Raw genomic sequence first — 27,393 nt, 5'->3', positions numbered from 1 at the left:
GTGGCCAGCTTCAGACCATGCTAGAGCACCATCTCACAACCAGTCAGCCTGAAGGTCAATCCATCCCGTTGATGTGCCAACAGCAATCAAGAATCTACAACAGGAGGCAACACACAACCTACACAAGGGACACACCTGGAACACCCAGCTCAGGTGACCAGTGAGATGCCAATGGGCCCCACAAGACACCTATTATGTAAGGCCACTCTACTAAGACTGGGAGATTTTGAAGATCTACCTAACACATAGAAACAAACACAGGGAGGCAGCCAAAATGAGGAGACAAAGAAACATGTCCCAAATGAAAGAACAGAACAAAACTCCAGTAAACTAACTAAATAAAATGGAGACAAGCAATCTACCAGATGCAGAGTTCAAAACACTAGTTATAAGGATGCTCGGTGAACTTAGAGGAAGAGCAGATGTACTTAGTGAGAACTTAAAGAGATAGTAAGCATTCAAAAAGGACATGGAAAGCATAAGAACCAGTCAGAAATGAGGAATACACTAGAAGAAATCAGCAGTAGATTAGATGAAGCAGAGGATCATATCAGAGATTTGGAAGACAAGGTAGCAGAAAACACCCAATCAGAATGACAAAAAGGAAAAATAATCCAAAAAGAGAATGATAGTTTAAGGAACCTTTGGGTCATTAAGTGTACCAACATTTGCATCATAGTCGCTCCAGAAGGAGAAGAGAGAGAGCAAGAAATTGAAAACCTGTTATAAAAATAATGGAAAACTTTCCTAACCTGGAGAAAGAAATAGACATAGAAGTCCAGATAACACAGAGGGACCCAAAAAAGATGAACCCAAAGAAGCCCACACCAAGACACATCATAATTAAAATGGCAAAGGTTAAAGACAAAGAGAGAATCTTAAAAGCAGCAGCAGAGTTACCTACAAGGGAGCTCCCAAAAGACTGTCAGCTGATTCTCAACAGAAACATTTCAGGCAAGAAGAAATTGGCATAAAATATTCAAAGCGATGAAAAGCAAGGACCTACAACCAAGCTTACTCTACTCAGCAAGGCTATCATTTAAAACTGATAGAGAAATAAAGAGCCTCCCAGACAAGAAGAAGCTAAAGGAGTTCATCACCGCCAATCCAGTATTACAAGAAATAAAGGAACATTTTTAAGAAGAAGAAAAAAGATTAAAAATATGAATATGAATAATAAAGTGGGAATAACTGCATACCTATCAAAAATTACTTTAAATGTAAATGGATTAAATGCTGCAATAAAAAGACAGGTGGCTGAATGGATACATTTTTAATGCTTCTTTAAGAGTTACAAAATTGACAGTTGTTTGCAAGGATTTTTGAATTCTATGCACATTTTGATCTTTAAAAAATTTTTAAATTACATTTATTGGGGTCATATTGATGAATAAGATCATACAGGTTTCAAGTGTACATTTCTGATACAAGATCTATATATTGCACTGTGTGCCTTGGCTTGCTTTCATTTTCTCACACATGCTCAGAGGTATTACACATTCTTCTGGTAGGTAGATTCAAATTACATGCATAATTTATTCTTTGGCCACCTTTTTATTGCAGGGTTGATCCTACTTATCAGATTTAATCCTAAGTTATTTGTAGCAATTATTGCAGTTGCATTAATTATATTGTAGAATTAGGATGTTGTTTATGTATACATTATTAGAATGCTTTTCCAATGTGAGGTCCATGAGAGTAGTTACTATTTGCTGAAGCTTTAGCACCTAGTACAGTACATGGTAGGTGTTCAATAACATTCAGTATCTGTTGAAAAAATGAGTGAATGAATGAATGAGCAGACATTATAGGCAGCAGTCTCCTTCTTTTCTACATAACACATTGTTAACATATATGCTTGGTAGTGAATGTCTAAAAGCTTAATAATGGATTATTTTTTGTAGGAGCTATTAAATCTATTAAGATCCCCAAGTATTCTTCCTGGAGGCACTGCTGTTCTTGACCAAGGCAAATGGGTTCAGGGTCAGCCTTATCAGACATCGGGTGGGAAGGGACTGCCAAGGATTGTGCTCACCAATTGATTTCTACTGCTTTGGGTATAGGTAAGTCAAGTCAGGAACTTCCTCCCCCACAGGCTCACTATTCCCTGCCCTGTTCCTTTTAGTCTACGTTCCAAGATCAGGCAACCCACAATATTGAAACTTCTGCCTCAGGATGCTCTTGGTAGAACCCTGAGGGGCTGGAGCAGGGATTGTGTTCCTTTTTTTTTTTTTTAATCTTTATTGTTGAAAGTATTACAGGTGTCCCATTTTTCCCCCTAATTGACCCCCTCCACCTCGCTCCCACCTCCTCCCCAGGCCTTCACCCCGTTATTGACTGTGTCCATGGGTTATGCTTATATGCATATAACTTCTTTGGTTAATCTCTTCCCACCTGCCACCCTCCTTCCCTCTTTCCTCTGAAATATGATCGTCTGTTGCATGTGTCAATGTCTCTGGATCTATTTAGTTTGTCAGATTCTTTTGTTCATTAGCTTCTTCTTAAAGAAGACCCTTCAATATTTCCTGTAGTGCTGGTCTGGTGGTGATGAACTCCTTTAGCTTTTCCTTGTCTGAGAAGCTCTTTATCTGACCTTCAATTCTAAATGATAGCTTTGCTGGGTAGAGCAATCTTGGTTGTAGTTCCATGTTTTTCATCCCTTTGACTATTTCTTACCACTCTCTTCTGGCCTGCAAAGTTTCTGTTGAGAAATCAGCTGACAGTCGTATGGGTGCTCCCTTGTAGGTAACTAATTGCTTTTCTCTTGCTGCTTTTAATTCTCTCTTTGTCTTTAACCTTTGGCATTTTAATGATGATGTGTCTTGCCCTGGGCCTCTTTGGGTTCCTCTTGTTTGGGACCCTCTGTGCTTCCTGGACTTGTAAGTCTCTTTCTTTCTTCAGGTATGGGACGTTTTCTGTAATTATTTTTTCAAATAGGTTTTCAATTTATTGCTGTTTTTCTTCCCCTTCTGGCACCCCAATAATACGAATGTTAGGCCTCTTGAAGTTGTCCCAGACGCTCCGTATACTATCTTCATATTTCTGGATTCTTTTTTCTTTTTGCTCTTCTGGTTGGGTGTTTTTTGTTTCCTCATGTTCCAAATTGCTGATTTGATTCTCAGTGTCCTCTACTGTTGATTCCCTGTAAATTATTCTTCATTTCAGTTAGTGTAGCCTTCATTTCAAATTGGTACTTCATTATGTCATCGATTTTCTCATTTTCGTAAAACCCTTACTAATATGGTTGAGCATCCTTATAAACAAAATTCTGAACTCTGTATCTGTTAGCTTGCTTGGATCTATTTCATTTAGTTCCTCTTTTAGAGATTTCTTCTGTTCTTTCCTTTGTGATGTTTCTTTGCCTCCAAATTTTGGCTGCTTCCAGGTGCTTGTTTCTATGTATTAGGTAGAGCTGCTATGTCTCCTGGAATTTGTAGAGTGGCTTTGTGTAGTAGGTGTCCTGTAGGGTCCAGTGGCTCAGCCTCCCCAGTCACCTGAGCTGGGCCTTCTAGGTGCTCCCCCGTATGGGCAGTGTGCACTATCCTGTTGAAGTTGAGCCTTGGTGGTTATTGGGGTCACTAGGAGGAAATGACCCCCAGACCAATAAGCTGTGAGGATCAGCTGCAACTGCAGCCAAAGAGCTGCTGTGCTAGAGACACCCCTATGGAGCAGGATTTACTTCAGTGGAGCTTTGGTGTTCACCAAGTGCGCCCCTTGAGTGTTTCACTCGTGGGTGTTGTAGGGTTGTAATCCAGTGTGGTCAAGTCTGATCACCAGGTGCACTGTCTCTGGGGCCTCCCTGGAGGTGCGAAGTCAGCCTCTGCCAGTGCCTTGCCCAGGGCCACCCAGCATGAGCTACACAGCAAACTGTAGTTGGCTGCTACATGTGCTGGGCTTGGAGGTGCCCAGGAGAGGCCAAGCTATGAGCCAATGCAGGCTGCTGCTAGTGCCAGGCCTGGGCCACTTATCAAGCTGTATGGGGCCTCTGCTGCTTGTTTGAGAGATTTTAGGAAATTCCTAAGCATAAGACTTGAGAGGCCACTTGCATAGAAAAGCCCCTGGAAATGGCCTTGATGAGCCTGCAGGTGGGGAGGGGCGGGGCCAAAGGTGTGAGTCAGGTGCTGGCGATTCAAACATGGCGCCTGCCTGCCGGCTGTGTGGGGAGGACTCGCCAAAGGAACCATGGCCTCTGCCAGCTCTACTGCCTGGGAGGAAGCCGCCCTCCGCCTCTCGCCCGGATCTCAGGCAGGTTAGTTCCTCCCCGAGTGTCCCGGGTCCTTTCAGGCTGCTGCCGGTGCTGGGCTCAGAGGGAGCGTCCGAGTGAGTCCGTGCCGGGCCCTTTAGAGGAGCTGCTGGGGCTCCCGCGGCCTCTGCGACCCTCAGGGACAGTCCCCGCTGGGTTCACAGCCTGAAGCTGAGAAGACGTCTCTGCCTGGACCTAGATCCCTGAACTGGGGGCCCGATGTGGGGCTGGGACTCCTCTGGGAAACCTCCACCGCTGAGATTCCCCTCCCAGTTTGAATCCCGGCACCGGGGGTGGGCGCGTGGCCACGTCTTCACAATTCAGCCCCATCCATCTCCATCTCCACCCCACCTCCCTCTCGGTGCTTCTTCAGCTCCCTGGTTGTAGAGCTTCTGTGCAGCCAGGTCTCAGGAGGCTCTGAGCGATGGCGGTTCTGTTCTAGTGGTAATTTTGATGTGGCTGCGGGAGGCGGCGGGTACCGCTGTTACCTGCGCCGCCGTCTTGTTTCTTCTGGGGATTGTGTTTCTTTCTCTTGCCACAGCAGCAGGACCCGAGTGGAGCTTCAACCGGCTGCGCCCCCGGCCCCAGTCATGATCATCCAGGTGGGGCTTTTCACCTGGTACTCCCTGCAACTGAATGCCTAAGAGCGTCATAGAGGAGGTGGAAGATTAGTGGGGTGAAGTCACTGGCCCCAGGGGTCGCTGAACATAAAAGGATTGACTTAATTGGGGGAGGAAGAAATAGGGGCATCATATGCCAAAATATATTCCAGCCGACACCACCCTTAGCAACAATAGCACCTGATAGGAGCACTGCCATGTTTTAACCCTAATTAATTATTAGAAAATATGATTTAGGGTCTTGCTGCTCAAGGTGTGGTGTATAGACCATCAGCTCATAAGGATGGACAATCTCTGGCTTATCTCCAGAGTAGTGAATTCTAATCTTCATTTATCCAAATGTGGTGGTTAGCACAAACACATTAACACTTGAGGCATGGTGGGTTAGGTTGCTGTAGAATTTATGGACTGCATTGTTGCAAGTTTTATTCAGTTTGCCTGATTATATATTAGCACAAAACTTAAAATAGTCTTGTACCAGTGGAAGAAAACAGGAGTTTTTCATATTTTGTGTATGCAGAGATATTTAGAAAGATATTCCAAACAGGTGTATTTTCCCATTAGATTTGGACTGTTTTGTTACAAATCCTAAGTTTAGCAAGTGGGAAAACAAGGTTGGCTTATTTTCTTTTTTTTAATCCCCACCTGAGGATATTTTTTTCAATTGCTTTTCAGAGAGAGTGGAAGGGGGAGAGAGAGAGAGAGAGAAACACGGGTGTGAGAGAGACACATCGATTGGTTGCCTCCTGCATGGACCCTGACCTGGGCCCAGGATCAAGCCTGCAACCAAGGTACGTGCCCTTGGCTGGAATCGAACCCAGGACCCTTCAGTCCACAGGCTGACACTCTAACCACTGAGCCAGATCAGCCAGGGCTGGAAGCAGTTGTTAAAATCTGCAGTTGATGTTTACATTTCAGAATATGTGCACATGCTGGGTTGAGTCTTAGCTGTTCACTTTGCTCTGTACATCATGCACACAGGAAAGGGTGTCTCAACGACACCTTCATTTTAGACTTAGTGAAATTCTCAGCAAGTACCTCTAGAATCTTTTGATGAATCTCTTTGGAGCATTATTGACACACTTCATGTGTTTTGCAGGGACATCTCCTCTTACATCTTAGCCTGGCTTTGAGTAGCGCGCCAAGTTCTGGTTGTGTTGTCAACTCTAGAGCTTTTTTTTTCTGCTAGTGGAGAAGGCAGGCATTATGGGGATGGGAAAATTCAAATCACAAAGAATTAACAACAGTTTAAAACTGTATTTTACTTTTAAAAACATTTACTCTATTTCTGACCCAGTAATGTTTACCTGTGGTTAATGTTTTCTTGATTTCTTTTTATGAGTTGCCACTTTATAAATCCCCCAAATCATGGAAAGTAGTTTTAAGGGAGTGATCTTCAGGTGTGGTTGTTATTTTTTTAAATTTAAAACTCTGTTCTTCATTTTCTTATTCCATTTATCTACTTTTCTTGGCACTGTAAGATTTATGTTGAGTTCACACCATTATTAAGGTCTCTAGTCCTTGAGTTCTTAAAAATTTAGTGCTTGCACAATTGTGAGCACTGTGTTAGTTTTTTTCTAGTCATTTCCAGTCTGTGACAATCCTATATACTTTGTGGAACACAGGAAATGTCTCCCTTGACCTTTTCTATTTCACTCCCCACAAATCTGGATGAGATCCATCCCCTGGCTCTAGTCAATATTTAGAGAGCCTGTTGTACACACAGGGCACTGTGCCAAATTGTGAGCAAGGCTTTGCCCTCCAGGAGAAGTCCTGTATTAGAGAGAGGTGGATCTGGCCATTCCTTTCATTGCATCCATACCGTGCTTGCATATGGCCTCATGCATATGCAGAGCCTTCAGTTGCAGATGGGGTGCTTTTTAAGGAGAGAATGACATAGAAGTTCAGCTTCAGAGAGGAAAACTAAGCAAGTCCAAAGTAACTAAAATGTCTTTTGAAAGAGGTCTGTTAATGAAATGAACCCAATACTTTAAGAAGTGCAATAACCAAAATTAGATAAAACCCATTAGAAGGTTTATGTGTGGTATTCTGGATTTGCAAAATTAGCTTTCTGGGCAAGATTGTGCTTTCTCTGTGTATCTGAAGTCAGACTCAGTCTCTGAGGCTGCAGTGCATCCTCACAGGTAGGGCAAGTCCAGTGTACAAATGCTCCTTCTCTTCATGGTCGGGTCAGCTGTTCCTGGCATGTTCGGATACTTCTAACAAGATAGCTTAAGTGGCTGAGGAAAGGTCTTTATTGCATCATACCAAGAGCATTGTCCAAATGCACTGAACTGTAAATGATCTAAATAGCAACAATTTTCTTTTTCTGAGTCTGATTTTTATGGTATGCTGAGCTTCCTCACTTCCGAACCAGCTTTTAACCTTGACAAGGTAGATCTTCACCAGCTGATACTTGTGAGGAACAGCTCGGTAAGAACCCCTCCCAGAATAGCTTTCCCACTGATTTCATCTTTGGAGACATACCTTCGAGTTAAGTTAGACTCTCCACCAAGCTTCTGTTTAAATGCTTCTGTGCAGGCTGAGGCAGGCTCTCCTGGGCTTCTGTCACCAGTACCTCGGTATCTCACACTGGCGGGGACAGGGCTTGCAGAGGCTCAGGGGTCAGCTCAGCACAGTGGCCTCCAGGAAGGGGAACAGCACGGCATCTTTTTGAGGAAGCCAGCAACTCTCCTATAAATCCAACCCAAGAAACAAGATTTGATAATTGTGTCAATTTTCTCAAAGACATCTTGTTCTTACTGTACAATGGCCACAAAGTTTTTCCATGAATGATTGTTAACCACAGAGTGGTGGGACTGGCCATGCTTGAATATGGGGGCCAGTTTCAAGATGCTGTTTACAAAACAACTGGTGAAGAAACCACGACACGAGTATTTGTCGGCCCTGGCTGGGTAGCTCAGTTGGTTAGAGCATCGTCCCACTACGCCAAGGTTGTGGGTTTCATCCTCAGTCAGGGCACATACAAGGAGCAGCCAATGAATGCATAGATAAGTGGAGCACCAAATCAGTGTTTCTCTCTCCCCCCCCCTTTCCCTTCCTTCCTCTCTCTAAAATCAATACTTAAAAAAAAAAGAATATTTGTCATTGGAACTTTCGTAGGAGGTGCAAGTGACACACAAGCTTCACAAAGAAGGGGAATTGTTTCCACTGGTTCATCAGTGTTATTTAAAAAAAAAAAACCACAAGAATTTTCCTGATAGAACAGTGTCAGTTGTTTAAAGTGATAATGCCTAATAATGCCTTCTGAGTGTTTGAGGATGTTTAAATACGCGAATTATCTTAATGAAAAAGTTGTAGAAAATGAACAGTGAACGCCATGGAAACTGCAAAGACGCATCCATGCTGCATGAAGGGGGAACGAGACGAGGTCCGTGAAACGTGCAGGGGGACCTGGCAGGCTTCAGAGTTACAGCAACACTGATACTGAAGTCACTTCCATTTTCTAGATTTCCTTTCTCTCGCCCAGTCCCCGCTCCCTAGGAGTCTTTAGACCATCCTCTCTCTCTCTCTCTCTCTCTCTCTCTCTCTCTCTCTCAGAGGATGAGACAGTATAGTCATTTATAATGTAATGCAACCAACTAGATAAGCTTCTTAATCTCATAGATCTGGTTACAAGAATACTTTGAGGCAAATCCCCTCTTATGCCACTTTTTAGTTCCTTTCTCTGGATCTTCAGTGAAACTATCCCATTTTTTAAAAATATATCTTTATTGATTTCAGAGAGAGGAAAGGAGAGGGGAGAGAGAGATAGAAACATCAATGATGAGTCATTGATCTGATCGAGCCCGAAACCTGGGCATGTGCCCTGACCGGGAATCGAACCCCGATCACCTGGATCCTAGGTCGATGCTCAACCGCTAAGCTATGCCCGGCCGGGCTGATCCCATTTTTCTGATCCAGACCAGTTTCTGTGACTCTTCATTCTGTAGGGTCCTCGTGTCTTCTGCAGAGCGATTGCTCTGCAAAGCATCCAGTGTTCTTTGCTGCCTCCACCCACAGAGCCTTTCTTGCTGAGGAGGAGGTGTGATGCAGGGAAATGAGTGCTTTTCTAACCCATTTGATTGATGGTGCAGATGGTGGGAAAATCCCTGAGGAACTAAAAATTGAATGAGTGGTAGCAGAACTAAGAAATCCATAATTAGACTCCCCTTCTCTTTAGGACCACTATAGAATTCCCACTCTCTTATTTATGCATCAGAGCCCTGTTTCCCAATTGATAGTGAGCTCCTTGAAGGAAGTCTTGGTTTTTACGCCACTGACACTCTAACACCTTAGAACAGGGTTGGGGAATGTCCTTCCCTCGGGCTGTATATGGCCTGAGAAATCATTTGGTCTGGCCCTGCCAAGGCAACCGCAGGTGGGACTCGAAATTCAGTAAATCTAGGAGCTTTTTTCATAGCAACATAAATTTATATTAAGTGAATCATAACAATAACGTAAAATTTGAGCGACAAGTAAGGAACGCCCATTACAGGATAGGACACATACAAGTACATGACGGGACAGACACGTATGCTTCTCATTGGCTGCCTGTATTGCGGTGACTCAGAAGACAGTCAGTGCCAGGCAGGCTGGGAGTGTACAAGGTGCATAAGTGCAAAACTACATCGATCCAGTGATGATGGATGAGATGTGATAAGATCACGACGTTGATCTTGCCTCAGATGATTCACGACAGTGTCGTCGACACAGACGATAACTCCAATCCAACCTTTATCTACAGGCCCACGATCAACAATCCTCTCAGAACCTGAATCTCAGATGAGGATTGAGGAAGTTACAGGGCACAGAAGAGACCTCAGGAGTCGATGATATGGATGTTGGATGTGTTTCAAATCCAAGGTGCAGGATTAGAACCACGATCAAAGGAAAATAATCACGTCGCTGGCGACACACACACTGGGTGGTTATTAGAACTGAAGTGGTGTGACATCCTACAAATGGCAGCTACAAAGAAAAGAAAAGTTGATGCAGAGTATTGATCTTTCCAAGAGAAATAGACAAATGATTATTTTGTTGTTGAAGTCGAAGACAAACCTGTGTGCCTAGTTTGTGGTGATGTGTTAGCAGTCATGAAAAAAGTCAACCTGGAGTGTCATTAAGGTTCAAAACATGCTCAACTCAATGAATTGGGAGGCCAAGTGCGTCTGGATAAAATCAACGCTCTTCAGTGGAGTTTGGAATCACAATAAGCTGCTTTCACTGGGCCTTGTTGTGACAGAGACAAAGTTATTCAGACAAGGTTATGTAGTGAGCGAGCTAATAGCAAAGAAGCTGAGGCCTCTTGTAGAGGGAGTTTGTGAGAGAGTGCACGGTGGCTGCTGCGGAGTTGTTAGCACCAGACAGAGTAAAATTGTCTCAGAGTGTTAGTTTGTCTCTGAGAACTGTCTCAGATCAGATTACTGATGGAGCACAAGATATTGAAAAAATACGGAAGGATTCTGCAGGAGATTTCCAGTTTTTCTCTCTGGCTTGTGATGAAATAACGGACATAACAATCTTGCCCAACAGACTGTTTTCATTCGTGGGAGAACTGCAGAGTTTGACATGGGAGAGGAACTGCTGTCACTGGAAGCCTTGCATGGCACTACAAGAGGTGAGGATTTGTTTGAGAGACTTGTTTTATCAATGAAAAATTGGAAATAACATTTGAAAAGTTAAGTGGCCTTTCTACAGATGGAGCTCCAGCCATGGTTGGCTTGCAAAAAGGGTTAATTGCATTTGTCAAGAAAGAACTGAATCGTCTTAGTCTTGATCCAAGTGATTTAATTATATGCCGCTGCGTCATACACCAAAAAAGGCTCTGTGCACAGTCGTTGCGGCTCAACAATATGATGTCAACAGGAGCGTCATGAATAAATTTTGTCAAAAGCAGGGAGTTTAACAGCTGCCTGTTTAAGGAGTTACTGATGATCTTGACTCTGAGTATGGTGACCTTGTTTATTGCTGTGAAGTGCGGTAGTTGAATCGCGGGAACATGCTCATGAGGTTTTACAAACTGTGGGATGAAGTTAAGCAGTTCATGGAGATGAGGGAAACCTGTGGGGGATCTCAGTGACAGCAAGTGGCTGTGGGATCTAGCGTCATGGTGGACATCACCAAGTACCTCTCAGAGCTGAACGTCAAGCTGCAGCACCCCAACCAGCTTCTCAGCTCCCTGCTTCCAAATGTGAAATCATTTGAAGCTAAATTAAGGCTGTGGAAAGTGCAACCCAAAAGCAATACCACAGTGCCTTTCCCCGCTCTGGGAGGACAAAAGCCTTCTGCAACACTTGAATATGCCCGTGAATGCGCGAAACTAATTGCGGCATTGAATGGAAGATTCAGGGCTGGGAAAAGGAAACAAGTGGAACTGAACATCTTTGCTACACGTTCAGTGTGGGACCAGCTGATGGGCCTGATAACCGACAGCATGAAGTCATTCCGCTGCAGAGCGGTGGTGAGCTGAAAGCTGGGTCCAGCAGCCTGCCACAGCTTAGTTCTAGAAACGCTGCATAAGCAGTGATGAATATCCTACTTTGAGGAGACATGCACTGAAATATGCATCTGTGTTCGGAAAACCTTACTGCTGCAAGTTGTTTTCAAAACTTACCATCCCAAAGAGCTGACTGGGCTCCAGACTGACTGATGCAAACCTGGAAAAGCAGTTGCGAGTACCAACATCATGAACACCATAACATCACACACCTCACTGAAGAGAAGCAGTTCCAGCCGTCACATTAGGGGTGAGTTAGTTAAATGTTTGACCGAATATAGCAGGCTAACTTTTAAGATGATAATTTTGTATGGCCTGAGAATGATGTTATAAATATCCAAATGGCCCTCGGCAGAAAAAAGGTTCCCCATCCTGCCCTAGAAAGTGGTTCTGTAAAATAATAATAATGGCTAGCCCTGATTGAATGCTTCCTGTGTGTCAGGTGCTACACTAAGCACTTTATGCTACCATATTTAATTCCTATAACTTCAGAAAGGAAGTATTGTAATTACTCCCATTTTATGGGTGAGTGAACAGAGAGGCTTATTAAAAACTCAGGTTGTGAATACCTGGTATGCAGCGGAGACAGAACTCAAACTTAGGCATTCAGATTATGAGCTCTTAACCCACTATATTGTACTCCTTCTTTATTAAATACTCAGTTTCTAAATAAATATTTGCTGAGCAAAAGACATGAGTGAACCAAACCTAAAATTAATGATCTGAAACCACACAGTGATGTTTTATGTCGTCTTAGAATAACTGTTCTTGGTGTAAGTGGCCAGGCAGGATGCATGGTGCAGTGCTTGGTGCTACTCAATACTCAGGGAGAGAGACTGCCCTGTTATAAATATAAATGCCCAACATGGGGTAACAGTGTAAACAACATAGAAATTTCTTCTTTTTGTAGCCTTTTCCAAACAAAACAACGAGGAGCTATTTAACAGGGAGACTTCACTTACAGACTTAACACATATTGCTTAATGGTAATGACAGGTTAATGTGATGTTATTTATAGAATGGCACCATCATTAAGTACAAATTAAAATGTAGATTTTCATCCTGGTTCTCTATATAATAAGTGGTGTGCTCTGGGGACCATGGAGTATTTTCAAGGGGGACAGCCACTTCAGTATAAGCACAGAACATTTGATTTACTGAAAATAAGACCGGAATATTTGTTCAAAGAGGGGTAGCAAGGAATTGACTTGGGTAAGGATACTACTTCTTAGGGGAGACACTGGACTGTGAGTCAGGATATCTAGGTTTTAATGTTCTTCATTTTAAATGTCTGTTGAGTTAAGCCAAGGCATTCTTGCTGTTCATATTTTAATCTGTGTTCCCAACTGCACAAGAAGGTGGAGTAACCTTCATTGCGCCTTTATAATGATACAGTGTTCTCTTGATCGAATTTTCTATCTCCCACCAGTATTGCCTTTTACCTTCTTACAAAGCTAATCTGACCACAGCACTCTCTTCATTTTCTCTTTTCGTTACTCCAGTTTTTATTGAGTGCTTACCATGTGCCAGGAATTGTCCTTTATATGCAGTTACTCACTTAGTTATCTCACTTACATTATGAGGTGGGCACTGATACCCACATTTCACAGATGAGAAGACAGGCACAGTAGTACTCAGTGACACACTCAGTGACCATAAGGGATGGAAGTGTCACCAAACCCAGACAGTCCGGTGCCGAAACCCACACTGTCAATTAGCACTCCTCACTGCCTGTCAGTGAGACATTTCTTTCTCGAAAGTTATTGAACAAAACATTTATGAGCCATTAATATATGTCAGTTACTGTGCTAGGCCCTGGGGATTCAGAGGCGACCAAGGTTCAGGCACTTGGGTTCAAATAATCTCTCTCCACAAGTGCATTGCTCTGGAGTGCTTTCCTGATAACTCTCCTGGTGACTTATCAGGAGCATGGGCCCTCCAGCCTCCACCCCATTACACAGAAGGCAGCATATTAAACTTGCTCTGAGACTGGGCTGTGGCTTGATCCCTCAAACACAGCCGGATTTTCAACGGCCGCCATTCCCGTCATGTCGGAAGACGTCTGTAGTGGAAGCATCCTCTTGGACTGTATGTAGTCAGGAAGGTAGTATAGAGGGTGTGAGCTCGTGTCTGGAGCTGCGGCATGGTTCATCTGCCCCTGTACTTAGTGGCTGTGTGATTCTGTGGGTCCTTCTCATCTGTAATGGGGAGGGTCACAGGCACCTGGGATATGCTCCTGGAAGTGTGTGTGTGTGTGTGTGTGTGTGTGTGTGTGTGTGAGATGGTGCATAGCCAGGTACCGCCTGTAGGAATATGGAATTTATGTAATGTACACACATGTAGCGTTCTTGTTTAAGTTATGATTATAGTTTGACTTGAAACCTGCACTTTCATTTCTGATCCTGAGTTTACAGCTCATTGTAAATTGTTTTCCTGTAGTCAGAGTGTTGCCTTGGAGATGGGTAGTTTTTACATACAACCTATTTTTCTAGTTTTAGAGATCCACTTGGTTCTTCCGTGGTTCTAAAGATGTAATTAATGTGACTATAGGGGTTGTGGCAGGAGGGAAGGGTTGGGTTTCAGACCCCTGAGCTGTCTGGGTGGGTTTCCTAGTAACTGAAATTTGGCTTGTGGTCATTCTATTAATTTATGGATATACAGAAGTTAAAAATGAAATCTTTCTCCATTGCAATGAATTATCAGAAAAGAATATGGAAATTTCTGTTTTATTTTTTTATCTGGAGTGAGAACAGCACTATTTTTTTAAGCTTCAATTTTCTTTTAACATGTGACTGTAACCATTTTCCCACTTTCCCATTCTCTCCCTTATTCCTTGGTACATCATAGGATCTCGTTTTAAAGTTCAAACACAGGGCCAAAGGCTTAGTGCTGGGATGTTTGGGGAAGATCGTACAGGGTATAAGAAAAGTTGAGTTGCTTCCTTTTTAATGGTGTGGTTTTTACTGGACACTCCTCCCCCCCAGGATCATGCACAAGACAGAAAAGAAATTGCTTTAATTTTCGTTGGTGTCTTTCTGTAGTTGAGTTGAACAGTGGATATGTGTTGGGGCGGAATGCAGGCAGGTAGCATAGCATAGGAAAGATATAATAAGAACAAATCATCATCAAGAAGCATATCAGTCCTTTACTGTTACACCCTAAGCTCATCACAGAGGAAAAAGGTCAGGATACCTCCATTTGTTTCTTTTTAAATATGTCTTTATTGATTTCAGAGCGAGGAAGGGAGAGGGAGGGAGAGAGGGAAACATCAGTGATGAGAGAGTCATGGATCGGCTGCCTCCTGCACGTGCCCTGACCAGGAATCAAGCCGCTATCTCCTGGATCCTAGGTCGATGCTCAGCCACTTAGCCATGCTGGCCGGGCAGGACCCCTCTGTTTCTGTGCCCAGCTTTGGGAGTGAGGGATTCTGGGTCCGAGCTACTGCATTGTATTCAGCAGATCACTTTGTCATAGAGCCACACATCAGACACCTGCTTTTCAATTTTGGACATTTTAGAAAATAATAAAGGTATAATTGGCATACAGTAAACGGCATTTAAAGTGTATAGTTAGGCCCTGGCCAGGTAGCTCAACTGGTTGGAGTATTGACCCAATGTGCTAAGGTTGTGGGTTCAGTTTCCAGTCAGGGCACATGCAGGGGTCAACCGGTGAGTTGGACAGGTGGAGCGATGGGTCATTGTTTCTCTTTCAAACCAATCAATTAATACAGTGTATAGTTTCATAAGTTTGGCATATATGTAAACTCTTTAAACTACCACCACGATCAAAATATTGAACACATCCACCACTACCAAGTTTCTCAGTGCTCCCTTGTAAACCTTCCCTTCCGTCCCTCCATCAACATCCCACTTCATCCTACCCTGTCCCCTGGCAGCCACTTAAACTGTTCTGTCATTATATGCTGTTTTGGATTTTATAGAATTTTGTATGAATAGAATCATACCATATGCATCTTTATTTTGATATTTGTCTATGTTGCAGCATGCATCAGTAATTCTTTCCTTTTATTGTGAACAGCAGTGTCCCATTTTATGGAAATACCACAGCTCTCTATTCACTGTTCATAGGTATTTGGGTTGTTTCCAGTTTTCAGTTACTACAAATAAAGTTGCTGTGAATATTTGTGTACAAGAATTTGTACACACACATGATTTCACTCTCCTCTATAAGTATCTGGGAAAAGAATGGTTGAATCAAATGATAGGTATATGTTTAAATTTTAGGAAACTACCAAACTGTTTTCCAAAGTGGTTGTACCATTTATATTCCCACCTGCAGTGGATGAGAAATCCAGTTTTTGACATACTTTTCAACACTTGATCTAGTCAGTCTTTTTAAATTTAACCATTCTGATAGGAGTGTAATGGCATCTTCTTATTTTAATTTCAGTTCACTAATGGTTCACGATGTTGAGCATCTTTTCTTGTGTTTTATTTGCCTTCCATAAGGTCTCTGTTGCAGTTACTCTACCATTTTAGAGCGAAAACACCCATATACAATAAGTAAGTAAATGAATGGGTGTGTGTGTTCCATTGAAACTTTATTTACCAAAACAAACAACAGCACCACAAAAAATAGGGAGCAGGATGTATGTGCCTTTCAATTATAGTTTGCTGACTCCTGACAGAGATGATCATGTTGCCTGCAAACAGATTTATTCATTCTTTTGCAATCTGGATAGTCTTTTAAAATATCTTTGTCATGCCTAATAGCACTGGCTAAATCCTCTGATACAATATTGACTAGAAATGGTGAAAGCGTTCTGTGTGATTTGTTCAGTCTATATATGAATCGGGTCATCAATAGAGAAAGGCTGTCCTACCTCTGTGTTAGAGGAGAAATACTTGGTAGCTTATAACCCACTCTTCTGCCTCAGGTGCGACTGCCCTTAAACTAATGTGAGCATGTGAGGCTTTAACATTTGGGTTTTTAATCCTCACCTGAAGGTATTATTTCCATTGCCTCTTCAGAAAGAGTGGAAGGGAGAAAGAGGCGTTGCTGTGAGAGAGAATGTCGATTGGTTGCCTCCCGTAGGAGCCCTGACCGGAGCCTAGCCTGCAACCGAGGACGGACCCTTGGCCAGAATTCAACCCGGGACCCTCCAGTCCGCCAGCTGACGCTCTACCCACTGAGCCAAACTAGCCAGGGCAGGATTTAACATTTTTTAAAGACCACCCCCTCCACTTTCCCTGTTCTCCAACATCTCAGTCCCTGTTGGAATATTTCATAGCAGTTTTTAAAAATATTAAAGCTAAAACTTATGCATTGTAGTTTAAATATTTTTCCTCTTGATGTCAGTGGAATAAAACAGAAACAAAAATAAATAACTTGTCCCTGTCTTCTATGTAATGGTTCTTGGTAGGTGAAATTACCTTACTGCTCAAGCCTAGAGCAGCCATTCAGATTCTAAGCAGGGTGAACCGCGTGCTCTGCCTGCAGCATCCACTAATAAGGCTGCTTCCATGCGCCCCTGAAGGACACCAAGACAGTGGGCTCCAGAGAGGACATACTGCAGGGGATTGCTACAGTGTCTACAGTTGAAATGTAGATGTAATTTTGGATTATTTATAGTGTATGAGCACATTTTCTCAGAATTTTCTGATACCAGAATCTAATCACATGTAAAATTGTGCAGCAGGACTGGGCTCACTCAGAGAATAGTTTTATGCCAGGGTCTTATTCTCAGGGCAATTGTTCAGGTTAATTTATTTCCGGATGAGGTATTTTACAGAACAAGAAAACACCTTGACACGTGTTCTCTGCTTAGTCAAATGTAGTTGTCATGCCTCTACGTCCAAGATGGGTCTCATGGCAGCAGACGGAGAATTTTATGTGTTCATCTGTGCTTTAGAGCCAAGAGTACTTCACAGCTGTTCCGATTGGGCTGCAGTTGGGAAAAGTGATAGTGCAGGTTCATGTAAGGATGGTGACCACCTCTCCCCCAGCCTTCGTATAACTCTCGTCAGTTACTTCATAGACTCTTCTGAACCATTGAAAAAATTTCGAAATCTCCGCACTGTTACATAAGTGGAGCCATTATTCTGGACGATTCTTTCCCTTTCCTCCTCTCTCCCTCTGCCTTCCCTTTATCTACCCCCCACACACTCCTCTGTCCCCTCTTACTTTCCCTTCACCCCTCTTCCTTTTCCCAGCCATTCTTTTAGGATATTTATTCATGGTTTTCCTTGGTGACCTGAGTTGAAGGGCACATCATGGAGGCTGGTGAGTTAATTCTGTAGGGTGGGCCAGCAGACTGGAGACCCAGGAGAGCTGAAGGCACAGATGAGGTCTGACAGCAGTCTGCTGGAGAAATACCCTCTTGCTCAGGAAGGCTGCTTTTTGTTTTTTTGGTGTGTGTGTTTTTTAATTCAGTTTAAAGAGGGGGGAGGGGAGAGAGAGAGAGAAAAACAGAAACATTGATTTAAGAGATACATCGATTGGTTGCCTCCCATACGCACCCCAACTGAGGACTGAACTCGAAACCTAGGCATGTGCCCTGACCAGAAACTGAACCCGTGACCTTCCAGTGCACAGGACAATGCTCCAACCAACTGAGCCACACTGGCCAGGGCGGGAGGCTGGTCTTTTTCATTTATTTGTGCCTTTCAACTGATTGGGTGAGGCCTGCCCACATTATGGAGGGCAGTGTGCTTACTCAAGAGTTCACCAATTTAAATGTTAATCTCATCCAAAACCACCTTCTAAGTTGACACATAAAATGAACCATCACAGCCAGATTTATTTGGAATTCCATGGTATTTTTATACTTTATTTTAAAGGTCTCTTTGTATAACCATTTAGTTTAGCCAAAGTAACAATGGGCAGTCTTTCCCCAGGGCTTCAGCTGGCTCTGTTCTTGTCAGAACTTATATTTAATTGATTTACTGTGTATTCTTTGTTGTGTGTATGGATGAGTGGGTCTGGAAAATATTATTGACATGTACTTTCTCCCCTTGCTCTTAAATTCCTTACAAAATTGGTTACAGAACTGAGACATTGTTGAAAAGATGCTGTCTTACGGGATATTTCTTCTCGAAGATGGATTCTGCTAGGCATGTACACAGAATGAAAATGTAAATATCTCCACTGGAAAGCCTGCATACCATTTTATATTTAGATCTGAGCCCCAGCAGGCCAGTAAGGTCCCACAGTGATTCGTGCTGATGTGCAGCCACGCTGTTCCTGCCCTGGTCAGGAAAAGTTTCTTTTGAGCAGGAGACCAACTGGAGAGAATACCAGAAGGCTGAAATAACTCTTTAGAGAGCCAGACATACACAGACTATTTCTTAGTGAGCAGTCCATCTGACTTAAAGTGAAATCATTTTCTAAAACAACTTCTTTTCCCTCTTGATTTACAGTAATGAATGTAAACCTAAATGAATTTAATTTTTCACGGAGCGTGAGACAGCCATTGATTTTTCTCTTAGCTCTCTCCGCAGTGAAAGGTAATAGCCATTAGTAAAGGTAGAAGGCGGCCCCTTATCTCCCAGTGTCCCTCTTGTGAGCCAGCAAGCTTGTTTTGCTGTTCAGATTGTGTATGTTTTCCCAAGAGGAAAAGGCAGATAGTTTTCACTTTGAGACCTTGATCTGCGCGGATGCAGTTGAATGGTCAGCTTTGGAACTGAGTTGTCCATGGACACCCCTGCACCAGGCCGCTTGCCCCAGTGTGTGAAGGCTAAGGTGTGCTGAGACCAACGGGACCTTGCCTTCGTTGCTCAAGTGTATTTTTGATGATGACACTTGGTGTTGTTACTGGTTTCTTTCGTTCTTCGGAATAGTGGCAGAAGGCAGCCGCCCTCCTCGTGCCCAGCTGCAGGGCTGTGTTGCCATGGACACTTCCCAGGGTTTGGGTTGGGCCCTGACATGATGATTAGTAGGCTTCCCCAAACAGGCTGCACATAAAAATCACCTGCAACGCTTGGAAAACAATGTAGATCTGGGCCTTTCCCAGCCCACTGAATTAGAATTTGGGGTGTCTGTGCTCTAGGGGCTGAGGAGGTGAGTTAGGAGGTGGCATTTTATTTATTTTTATTTATTTTTTAAATATATCTTTATTGATTTCAGAGAGAGGAAAGGAGAGAGAGAGAAAGAGAGAAACATCAATGATGAGAGTCACTGATCAGCTAGCCCGAAACCCGGGCATGTGCCCTGACCGGGAATTGAACCCCAATCACCTGGATCCTAGGCCGATGCTCAACCGCTGAGCCACGCCCGGCCGAGCAGGAGATGGCATTTTAAACGACTTGTCTGGCGTCAGAGCCCCAGACACTGGCAGAATTTCTGAAAGGTCTCTCAGAGTTGGAATAGAAAACTGCAGTTATTGTCCAGCTGCTAAATTGTTCCAGGTCACAAAAGGGAAGAGCAAATAAAGTAACAGAAGTTCCAGAGAATAGTCTGAGGAGCTTGTCGGAACTAGGTGGGCCATTGTGAGAGGTAGCATTTCCTCTCTCGCCTTATCATTCCCTCTGCCTACACCCTCCCCCCCAACTACTTCCTCTGCTTCCCCGGGAGGAAGAGATGGCTGCCTCATTCCTGAGGCTTTTCTAAAGGGCACTTCCCTCGCAAACTCTTAAGGAAGGGCTTCAGTGGAACAATGGGTTGTAAGTTTAGGCTTCAGGTTTTGGGTCATGTTTCCCTTTTAGTTCCAGATCGTCTTGACACCTATTTGTTGCTGTCTCTTAGTTCTGGATAGATTTTCATATGTTTCTTCTCATAAGAAAGACTATGAAACAGAGCAGGGAAGCAGGGGCTGGGAATCAGAGCTTCTGGCTTTTGTTTTTCACTCCGTGCTTGTAGACATCGACCTGTCTAGGACCTGATCCCCCGACTGGGAAATGAGTGTAGTCATTCCTACCCGCCTCGATGGAACACGGGGAGGCTTAATGAGTGTTCAGAATGTGCTGTGAGACAACCTGAACAGTAGTCAGGAGGATATGTAGTTCTTTAAGTTCCAGCATCACTGTGTACTTAGCCCTTAGTTTCCTCCTGCTTTGTTAATTATCAAAATGTTGGTGGGAGGAAATAAAGTTGTTTGCTTTGTTCTTTTCTCTGCATTAGGCATGAACCCTGTAGGCTGGGTTGACAGTCCTGTTCAGAGAAAAGTGCCTGAATGGGTTCATTTCTCCTTTCAACTGTGAACTGAAGCACCAGAAGCAGCTTACATCATGCTCTCTTTGAGTTGCAGATCTCACTTCTCTGTCTGCTGTTCCTTCTCTGAGCGCTGCCGATTGGCTCCTTATATGTGAAATTTTATACTCCTTGTGACATCCCTTCCTCAGCGCACCCTTATCTTCTCAGGAAATACGTGTTCCTTGTAGACCATTGTCCCGAGGGGGTGAGATATTTTTAATTCTTGAGCCCTGTTGCTTAACCAGATGATACTGGAACTTAGAAATTGACCCCAAGGTCCTCTGGCACTCTCTCATCTTTGTTTGCTGTGCTTGGACTCCCTAACCAAATGAGGCAAAGGCTGATGTCAGATATGGTAACACATGCAGATGAATGGCCACAGTGTGCTCCATCCTGCTGTCACCCCCCCCCCCCCCCCGCCCCTGCCCGGTCTTTCTGTTGAGCCCACGGTGCAGAACCCTGCAGGTTCTTTATATGCATGACTGTCACCTGTTTCTGAGAACAGAGAGGAAGCTCCTCACAGGGAAGGGCCTGTGCTCTTCAGAGCAGTCCTGTTTCTGCATCCTCAAGGCAGGATTCCCAGCTGGGTTACTCTGTCCACAGTAGTGCCTCACCCCTCAGGCTCTTTCTTCATGTAGCTTAAAGAGAGGCACACAGGTACTGGGAAGGGGCTCCTTCTGGATTGGTCTGGGGACTGTACAGATGGAGATGGTTCAGGAAATCTGTGCCAGAGCTAGGACAGCAGAACCGCGGCTTCTCAGGTAGGTCTTCCTACATAGAAAACTCCTGCCACCACACTGTTTATGAAATAGAGCATGTGTTTAGAAGTAAATCTGCCCCACGTGTAACCTTCTTAAATCCTGGTCTGTCTCTTCCTTCCCAAGCCTGCTGATTATACCTAGTGTTGGGCCTTAAGGACATCAATAACTTCTTTCTCTCTGATAATGTGAAATGGCTAGCACCAGTGTATTGGAGATAACTTGGCTCTGATGCCTTGTAGAATAATCTTACATTTGGACCATTAGTGTCACTGGCATTTGGGAAGTAAGTGGTTAGATTGTAGAGGAAGGAAGGGTTCTCAAACTTTTTCTTTTATCATCTCTTGCCACATTTCTTGTCAAGCATGTACATATAAAACCAAATAAGTGTTAATTAAATTTCTTCATGGTGTCACGGGAAAAGAAGGAATTGTAGACAGTGCAGTGTAATGGGAAGAACACTGGACTTGGCATCAGGACACAGCTTGAGTATTAGCTTTATCACTTAACTGTGGACGAGAGATCACTTGACCACGTCATCTCTAAATTGAAAATGATACTACTTGTCCTAACTATCTTGAAGGGTATTCTGAGGAATGAGTTGGAATTACCTTCATTTCCTTCCTTGTCCTGGAACTGTGATATTTCTGATAGCCTCGGTTTCAAGAATAAGAAATAATACACCATCATATGACATTTTAAAGCTTGATGCCTCTGGAAATACAGAATTAGTTTAATATTTTTCAAACAAGTAGGCCCAGTGGAAAAATGGAGTGACCACTGATACTCCTAGAATAAATAACATTAGGAAAGGCATAGAGGAGAAAACAGGAAGAGAGTCATGTGACGCCAGCCCATGTTCAGCTGGCTTTCCCAGCGTTGCGTGTGCCCTCTCAGAGCTCTGTACTCCCTCTCTGCGCTGGTGTCTGAGTGACATGACTGCTCTGTTGGTTACCTCCAGGCAGAAAGCACATACTGACTTTCACCGTGAACCAAACAGTGGTATTTTTTGCTTGTTAAAATAAAATCAGAGGCCTTTGGGTGATGTTTACAGAAGAAAGAAAGGAAAGGAAAAAAGAGGCTTCCCTCCTGAGTTTTAACCTTGGCTTGACACTGAACTGGTATCGTTTTATAATTATTATCAGTTTGAGAACACACCAGCCTGAGGTCGAGTCTTCTCCTTAAAATAGTTGGAAATGTCATTCTGTGTGGTTTTAGAAATCCTTTGTCATCTCTGCTCGCCTGCAGAAACAGCCCTTCTAGGAGTGAACCCCACTGTCTAAATCCTCAGAACTTATCCATCCCATAGCTGGGATTAAATACCATTGAACCAGAAGACTAACAGCCTTTGCTAGCTATGAATTCTAGCATATTTTGATGCTCAAAAATTTAGAATTTCTGATAAAGTCAGGAATCATCATTATTATATATATATGTGTGTGTGTATATATATATATATATATATATATATAATTTTTTTTTAAATGTCTTTCAGTTTTCGCCTTTTCAGTTCTTGGCTCCCTTCTTTCCTCTTTCTTTCTTTCCTTCCTTTTTCTCTCCTAGCTTACCTCTCCTTTACCTGCTTTAGACCTCATATTGAATTTTCTTGGGATTCTCATTTGTATTATTTCACTCACGTATTCACGGGAAGTATATTTTCTGGCCTTAGACCTGAAGCTGTTAAATTGGAAACTTACTGCCAGTATTATCCTGATTCCAAAATTAGACAAAGACAATACAAAGAAAGAAAACTGTAGGCCAATATCCCTGATGAACACAGATGTAAAAATCCTCAACAAAATATTAGCAAACCAATTTCAGTAGTACATTAAAAAGATAATATGCCATGGTCAAGTGGGATTTATTCCTGGGATGCAAGGTTGGTTCGATATTTGCAAATCAATTAACATGATACACCACATAAAATGAAGAGTAAAAATCATATGATTATATCAGGATGTGCAGAAAAAGCATTTGACAAAATCTAGCACCCATTTACGATAAAACTCTCAGCAAAATGGGAATATAGAGAACATACCTCAACATATCTGAGAAACCCACAGCTATCATTATACTCATGACAAAAAGCTACAAGTATTTTCCTTAAGATCAGGAACAAACAAAAGGATGTTCATTTTTACCACTTTTATTCAACATAATATTGGAAGTCCTTAGCCATAGCAATCAGACAAGAAAAAGAAACAAAAGGCATCCAAATTAGAAAGGGAGTAGTAAAACTGTCATTACTTGCATATGACATGATAGTATACATAACAAACCCTAAAGATTCCACTAAAAATTTTTAGAATTGATAAATCATTTCAGTAAAGTAGCAGGATACAAAATAGACATTCAGAAATTAGTTGCATTTTTATATACCAAAAATGAACTGTCACAAAGAGAAACTAAGACAACAGTCTCATTTACAATTGCATAAAAAAAATGAAATACCTAGGGATAAGTTAAACCAAGGAGATAGAAGAACTGTATTGGAAAATTATGTTACATTGAAGAAATTATGTTACATTGAGGAAGATACAAGTAAAAATAAAGATATGGTATATGGATGTATATACCGTGCTTCTGGATAAGAAGAATCAACATTGTTAAAATATCCATGCTGACCTGGATTGGTTGGGTATCGTCCCGTGCACTGAGATGTCTCTGGTTCGATTCCCAGTCAGGGCACGTGCCCTGGTCACATGCCCGCGTTGTGGGCTTGATCCCCAGTAGGGGGCGTGCATCCTATCCAAGTTTCTTTCTCATCAATGTTTCTCTCTCCCTCTCCCTTCCTCTCTCTAAAATCAATAAGACACTTTTTAAAAATGTCCATAGTGCCCAGAGCAATGTACAGATTCAGTGCAATTCCTATCAAAATGCCAGTGGCTTTCCTCACAGAACTAGAAGAAATAATCAAAAACTTTATATGGAACCACAAAAGACACCAAATAGCCACAGCAATATTGAGAAAGAAGAACAAAGTGGGAGTTATCATGCTACCTGATATCAATCTGTACTACAAGGCTATATGGCAAACAAAACATTCTGGTACTTGCATAAAAACAGACACATAGATCAATGGAACAGAACAGAGAGCCCAATTAATGCATGACAAAGGAGGCAAGAACAAACAGTTGGGTAAAGACAGTCTCTTCAATAAATAGTATTGGGACAATTGGACAGATATATGCAAAACAGTGTAACTTAAACCACCTTCTTACCCCATGTGCAAGAATAAGCTCAAAATAGATTAAAGACTTAAATGTAAGACTCAAAACCACAAAACTCCTAGAAGAAAACACAGTAAACTTTCTCGCATTTCTCTTAGCATTTATTTTCTGATATATCTCCTCAGGCAAGGGAAGAAAAAGTTTTTGAACAGCAAAGGAAACCATCAACAAAAATGAAAAGACAACATACTGAATGGAAGAAAATGTTTGCCAAGGATATATTCCATAAAGGGTTAATATCCAAAATTCATAAAGAACTCATGCAACACCAAAAAGACAAACAGTCAAATTAAAAAATGGGTAGAGGATCTGAATAGACACTTCTCCATAGAGCACATACAGGTTGCCAATAGACATATGAAAAGATGCTCAATGTCAGTAATCATCAGACAAATGCAAATTAAAACCACAATGAGATATCACCTCACCCCTGTCATAGTGGCTATCATCAATAAGTCAACAAACAACAAGTGTTGGTGAGGATATGGAGAAAGGGGAACCCTCATGCACTGTTTGGTGGGAATGCAGATTGGTATAGCTACTATAGAAAACAGTATGGAGTTTCCTTAAAACATTATGACCCAGCAATTCCACTTCTGGGTATATATCTGAAGAAACTGAAAACACTAATTTGAAAAGATATCACCAAGTGTTTATTGCAGCATTATTTACAATAACCAAGATATGGAAGCGACCCAAATGCCCATCAATACATGAGTGAATAAAAAATCTGTGGTACATATATACAATGGCATATTACTAGGCCAAATTCTTGTCATTTGTGACAGCATTCATGAACCTAGGGGGTATTATGCTAAGTGAATTAAGTCAGAGAAAGACAAATATTTCACTTATATGAGCAATCTAAAAAACAAAATAAATGAACAAACAAAACAGAAGCATATTCATAGATAAATACTCATAGTTTCCAGAGGGGGTTGGGGGTTGGGAGCTGGGTGGAAAAGGTAAAGGGATTAAGAAGCACAAATTGGTATTTATAAAACAATCACGGGGATGTAAAGTACAGTGTAGGGAGTGTAGTCAGTAATATTGTAATAACTAAGTTCAGTGCTAATGTGGGTGTTTGAAATATTGGGGGTATCACTTTGTAAATTATATGATTGTGTAACCACTGTGCTGTACACCTGAAACTAATATAAAGTAATATTGAATGCCAGTTGTAATTGAAAAATTAAATTGAAAAAATATTGAAATTTACTGTTCCTTGGGCCACTAGAAGGACATTGGTCTCTATATAGAAATATAATAAAAATAATAACAATAGTCCTGCCTGGCCAGTTTGGCTCAGTGGTTAGAACGTTGGCCCATGGACTAACATATGCTTTATGGGACTCCCAGGAGGAGAAGAGAGAGAGAAAGAAGCAAAAAGAGTATTTGAAGATAATTTCCGCAATTTGATTTATGTCTTGGATCTACAAATCCAGGAAACTCAGTGAACTCCAAATAGAATAAACCTAAGGGGACCCACCTGAGACATAATCAAACTGTCAAAGCCAGAAACAAAGAAAGAATCTTGAAAGCAGCAAAAGAGAAATGAATCATCACACACAAGGGATCCTCAATAAGATTATCAGCTAATTTTTCATCAGAAACATTGGAGGTTAGAAGATAGTGGGATGGTATATTTAATGTACTGAAAGGAAAAAAATAAGTGGAAAATTTTATATCTGGCAAAACTGACTGAGGGAGAAATTAAGGCATTCCCAGATAAACAAAAGCTGAGGGAGTTAATTACCACTATACCTGCTCTACAGAAAAATACTAAAGGAACTCATTCAGGTTGACATGAAAGAACACTAGACAGTAACTCAAAGCTGTGAAGATATAAAGATCTTCAGTAGAGGCAATTGTACAGACAAATACAAAAGCTAGTTTTGTAATTTTGGTTTGTAACTGCAGTTTTTAATTTCTACAGAATTTAAAAGACAAATGCATAAATGTAACTATAAATCTATGTTATTGATAAGGGATCCAATGTGTAAAGATGTAGTTTGTGTCATCAATAGTGTAAAGGGGAGAACAGAGTAGAATTTTTATGTATACAACTGAAGTTAAATTGGTATCAATTCAAATTTGTTATAATTTTAAGATGTTATAATAATCTTCATGATAACCACAAAGAAAATATCTATAAAGTATACCCTAAAGGAAATGAGAAGGGAATAAAAATATACCACTACAAAAAAAATTAACAAAACACAAAAGAAGGCAGTAATGGAGGAAATGAGAGACAAAAAGTTCTCATAGAGAGCAAGTAACAAAATATCAGTAAAGAACCTGGCCAGTTTGCTCAGTGGTTAGAGTGTTGGCCTTTGGACTGAAGGGTCATGGGTTTGATTCTAGCCAAGGGGCTCATACCTCGGTTGCAGGCTTGATCCCCGGCGCTGGTCGAGGTGTGTGCGGGAGGCAACCAATAGATGCGTCTCTCTCACATCCATGTTTCTCTCTCTCTCCCACTCTCTGAAAAAGAAATGGAAAAAATATCCTCATGTAAGGATTAAAAAATTAAAATATATATATATATCAGTAAAGAGTTTTTAATCAGTTACTTTAAGTGTAAATGGATTGAATTCTCCAGTGAAAAGGAAGAGATTGGCAGAATTGAGAAAACATGATCCAACTACATGTTGTCTACAAGACACTTACTTTAGGTCTAAACACAAATAGGTTGGGAATGTGAAAGGATAGAAAAAGATATCCTATGCAAGTAATAACAGAAAGAGAGCTGAGGTGGCTATATTAATAATATCAGAGAAAATAGGCTAGTAAAAAATTTATAAGGGACAAAGAATGATGGTATATATTGATAAAAGGATCGATTCACCAAGAAGATTAATCAGTTATAAACACATGCATCAAACATCTGAGCTCC

At 42.0% G+C, this 27,393-nt stretch overlaps 1 protein-coding gene across 2 annotated transcripts in view; it reads left to right on the top strand.

Moving 5' to 3' along the window:
* JAM3 (junctional adhesion molecule 3) overlaps positions 1-27,393 on the top strand; it is a 73,045-nt gene that overhangs the window by 26,262 nt on the left and 19,390 nt on the right. The window contains exon 1 of one of the 2 annotated variants that reach the window (XM_016217388.2): positions 11,465-11,612. The exons of the other annotated variant lie outside the window; for it this stretch is intronic. Within the exon in view, the coding sequence (XP_016072874.1) occupies positions 11,552-11,612 (61 nt within the window). The 5' untranslated portion in view covers positions 11,465-11,551. Of the gene's footprint in view, positions 1-11,464; positions 11,613-27,393 lie in introns of those variants that run through there. 2 annotated transcript variants of the gene reach the window in all.

Source organism: Miniopterus natalensis, chromosome 20 (assembly GCF_054644295.1).
Source record: "Miniopterus natalensis isolate mMinNat1 chromosome 20, mMinNat1.hap1, whole genome shotgun sequence".
Lineage (NCBI taxonomy): Eukaryota > Metazoa > Chordata > Mammalia > Chiroptera > Miniopteridae > Miniopterus > Miniopterus natalensis.
Note: the sequence above shows the minus strand (reverse complement) of the source record. Positions and strands in the feature narration are given on the sequence as shown.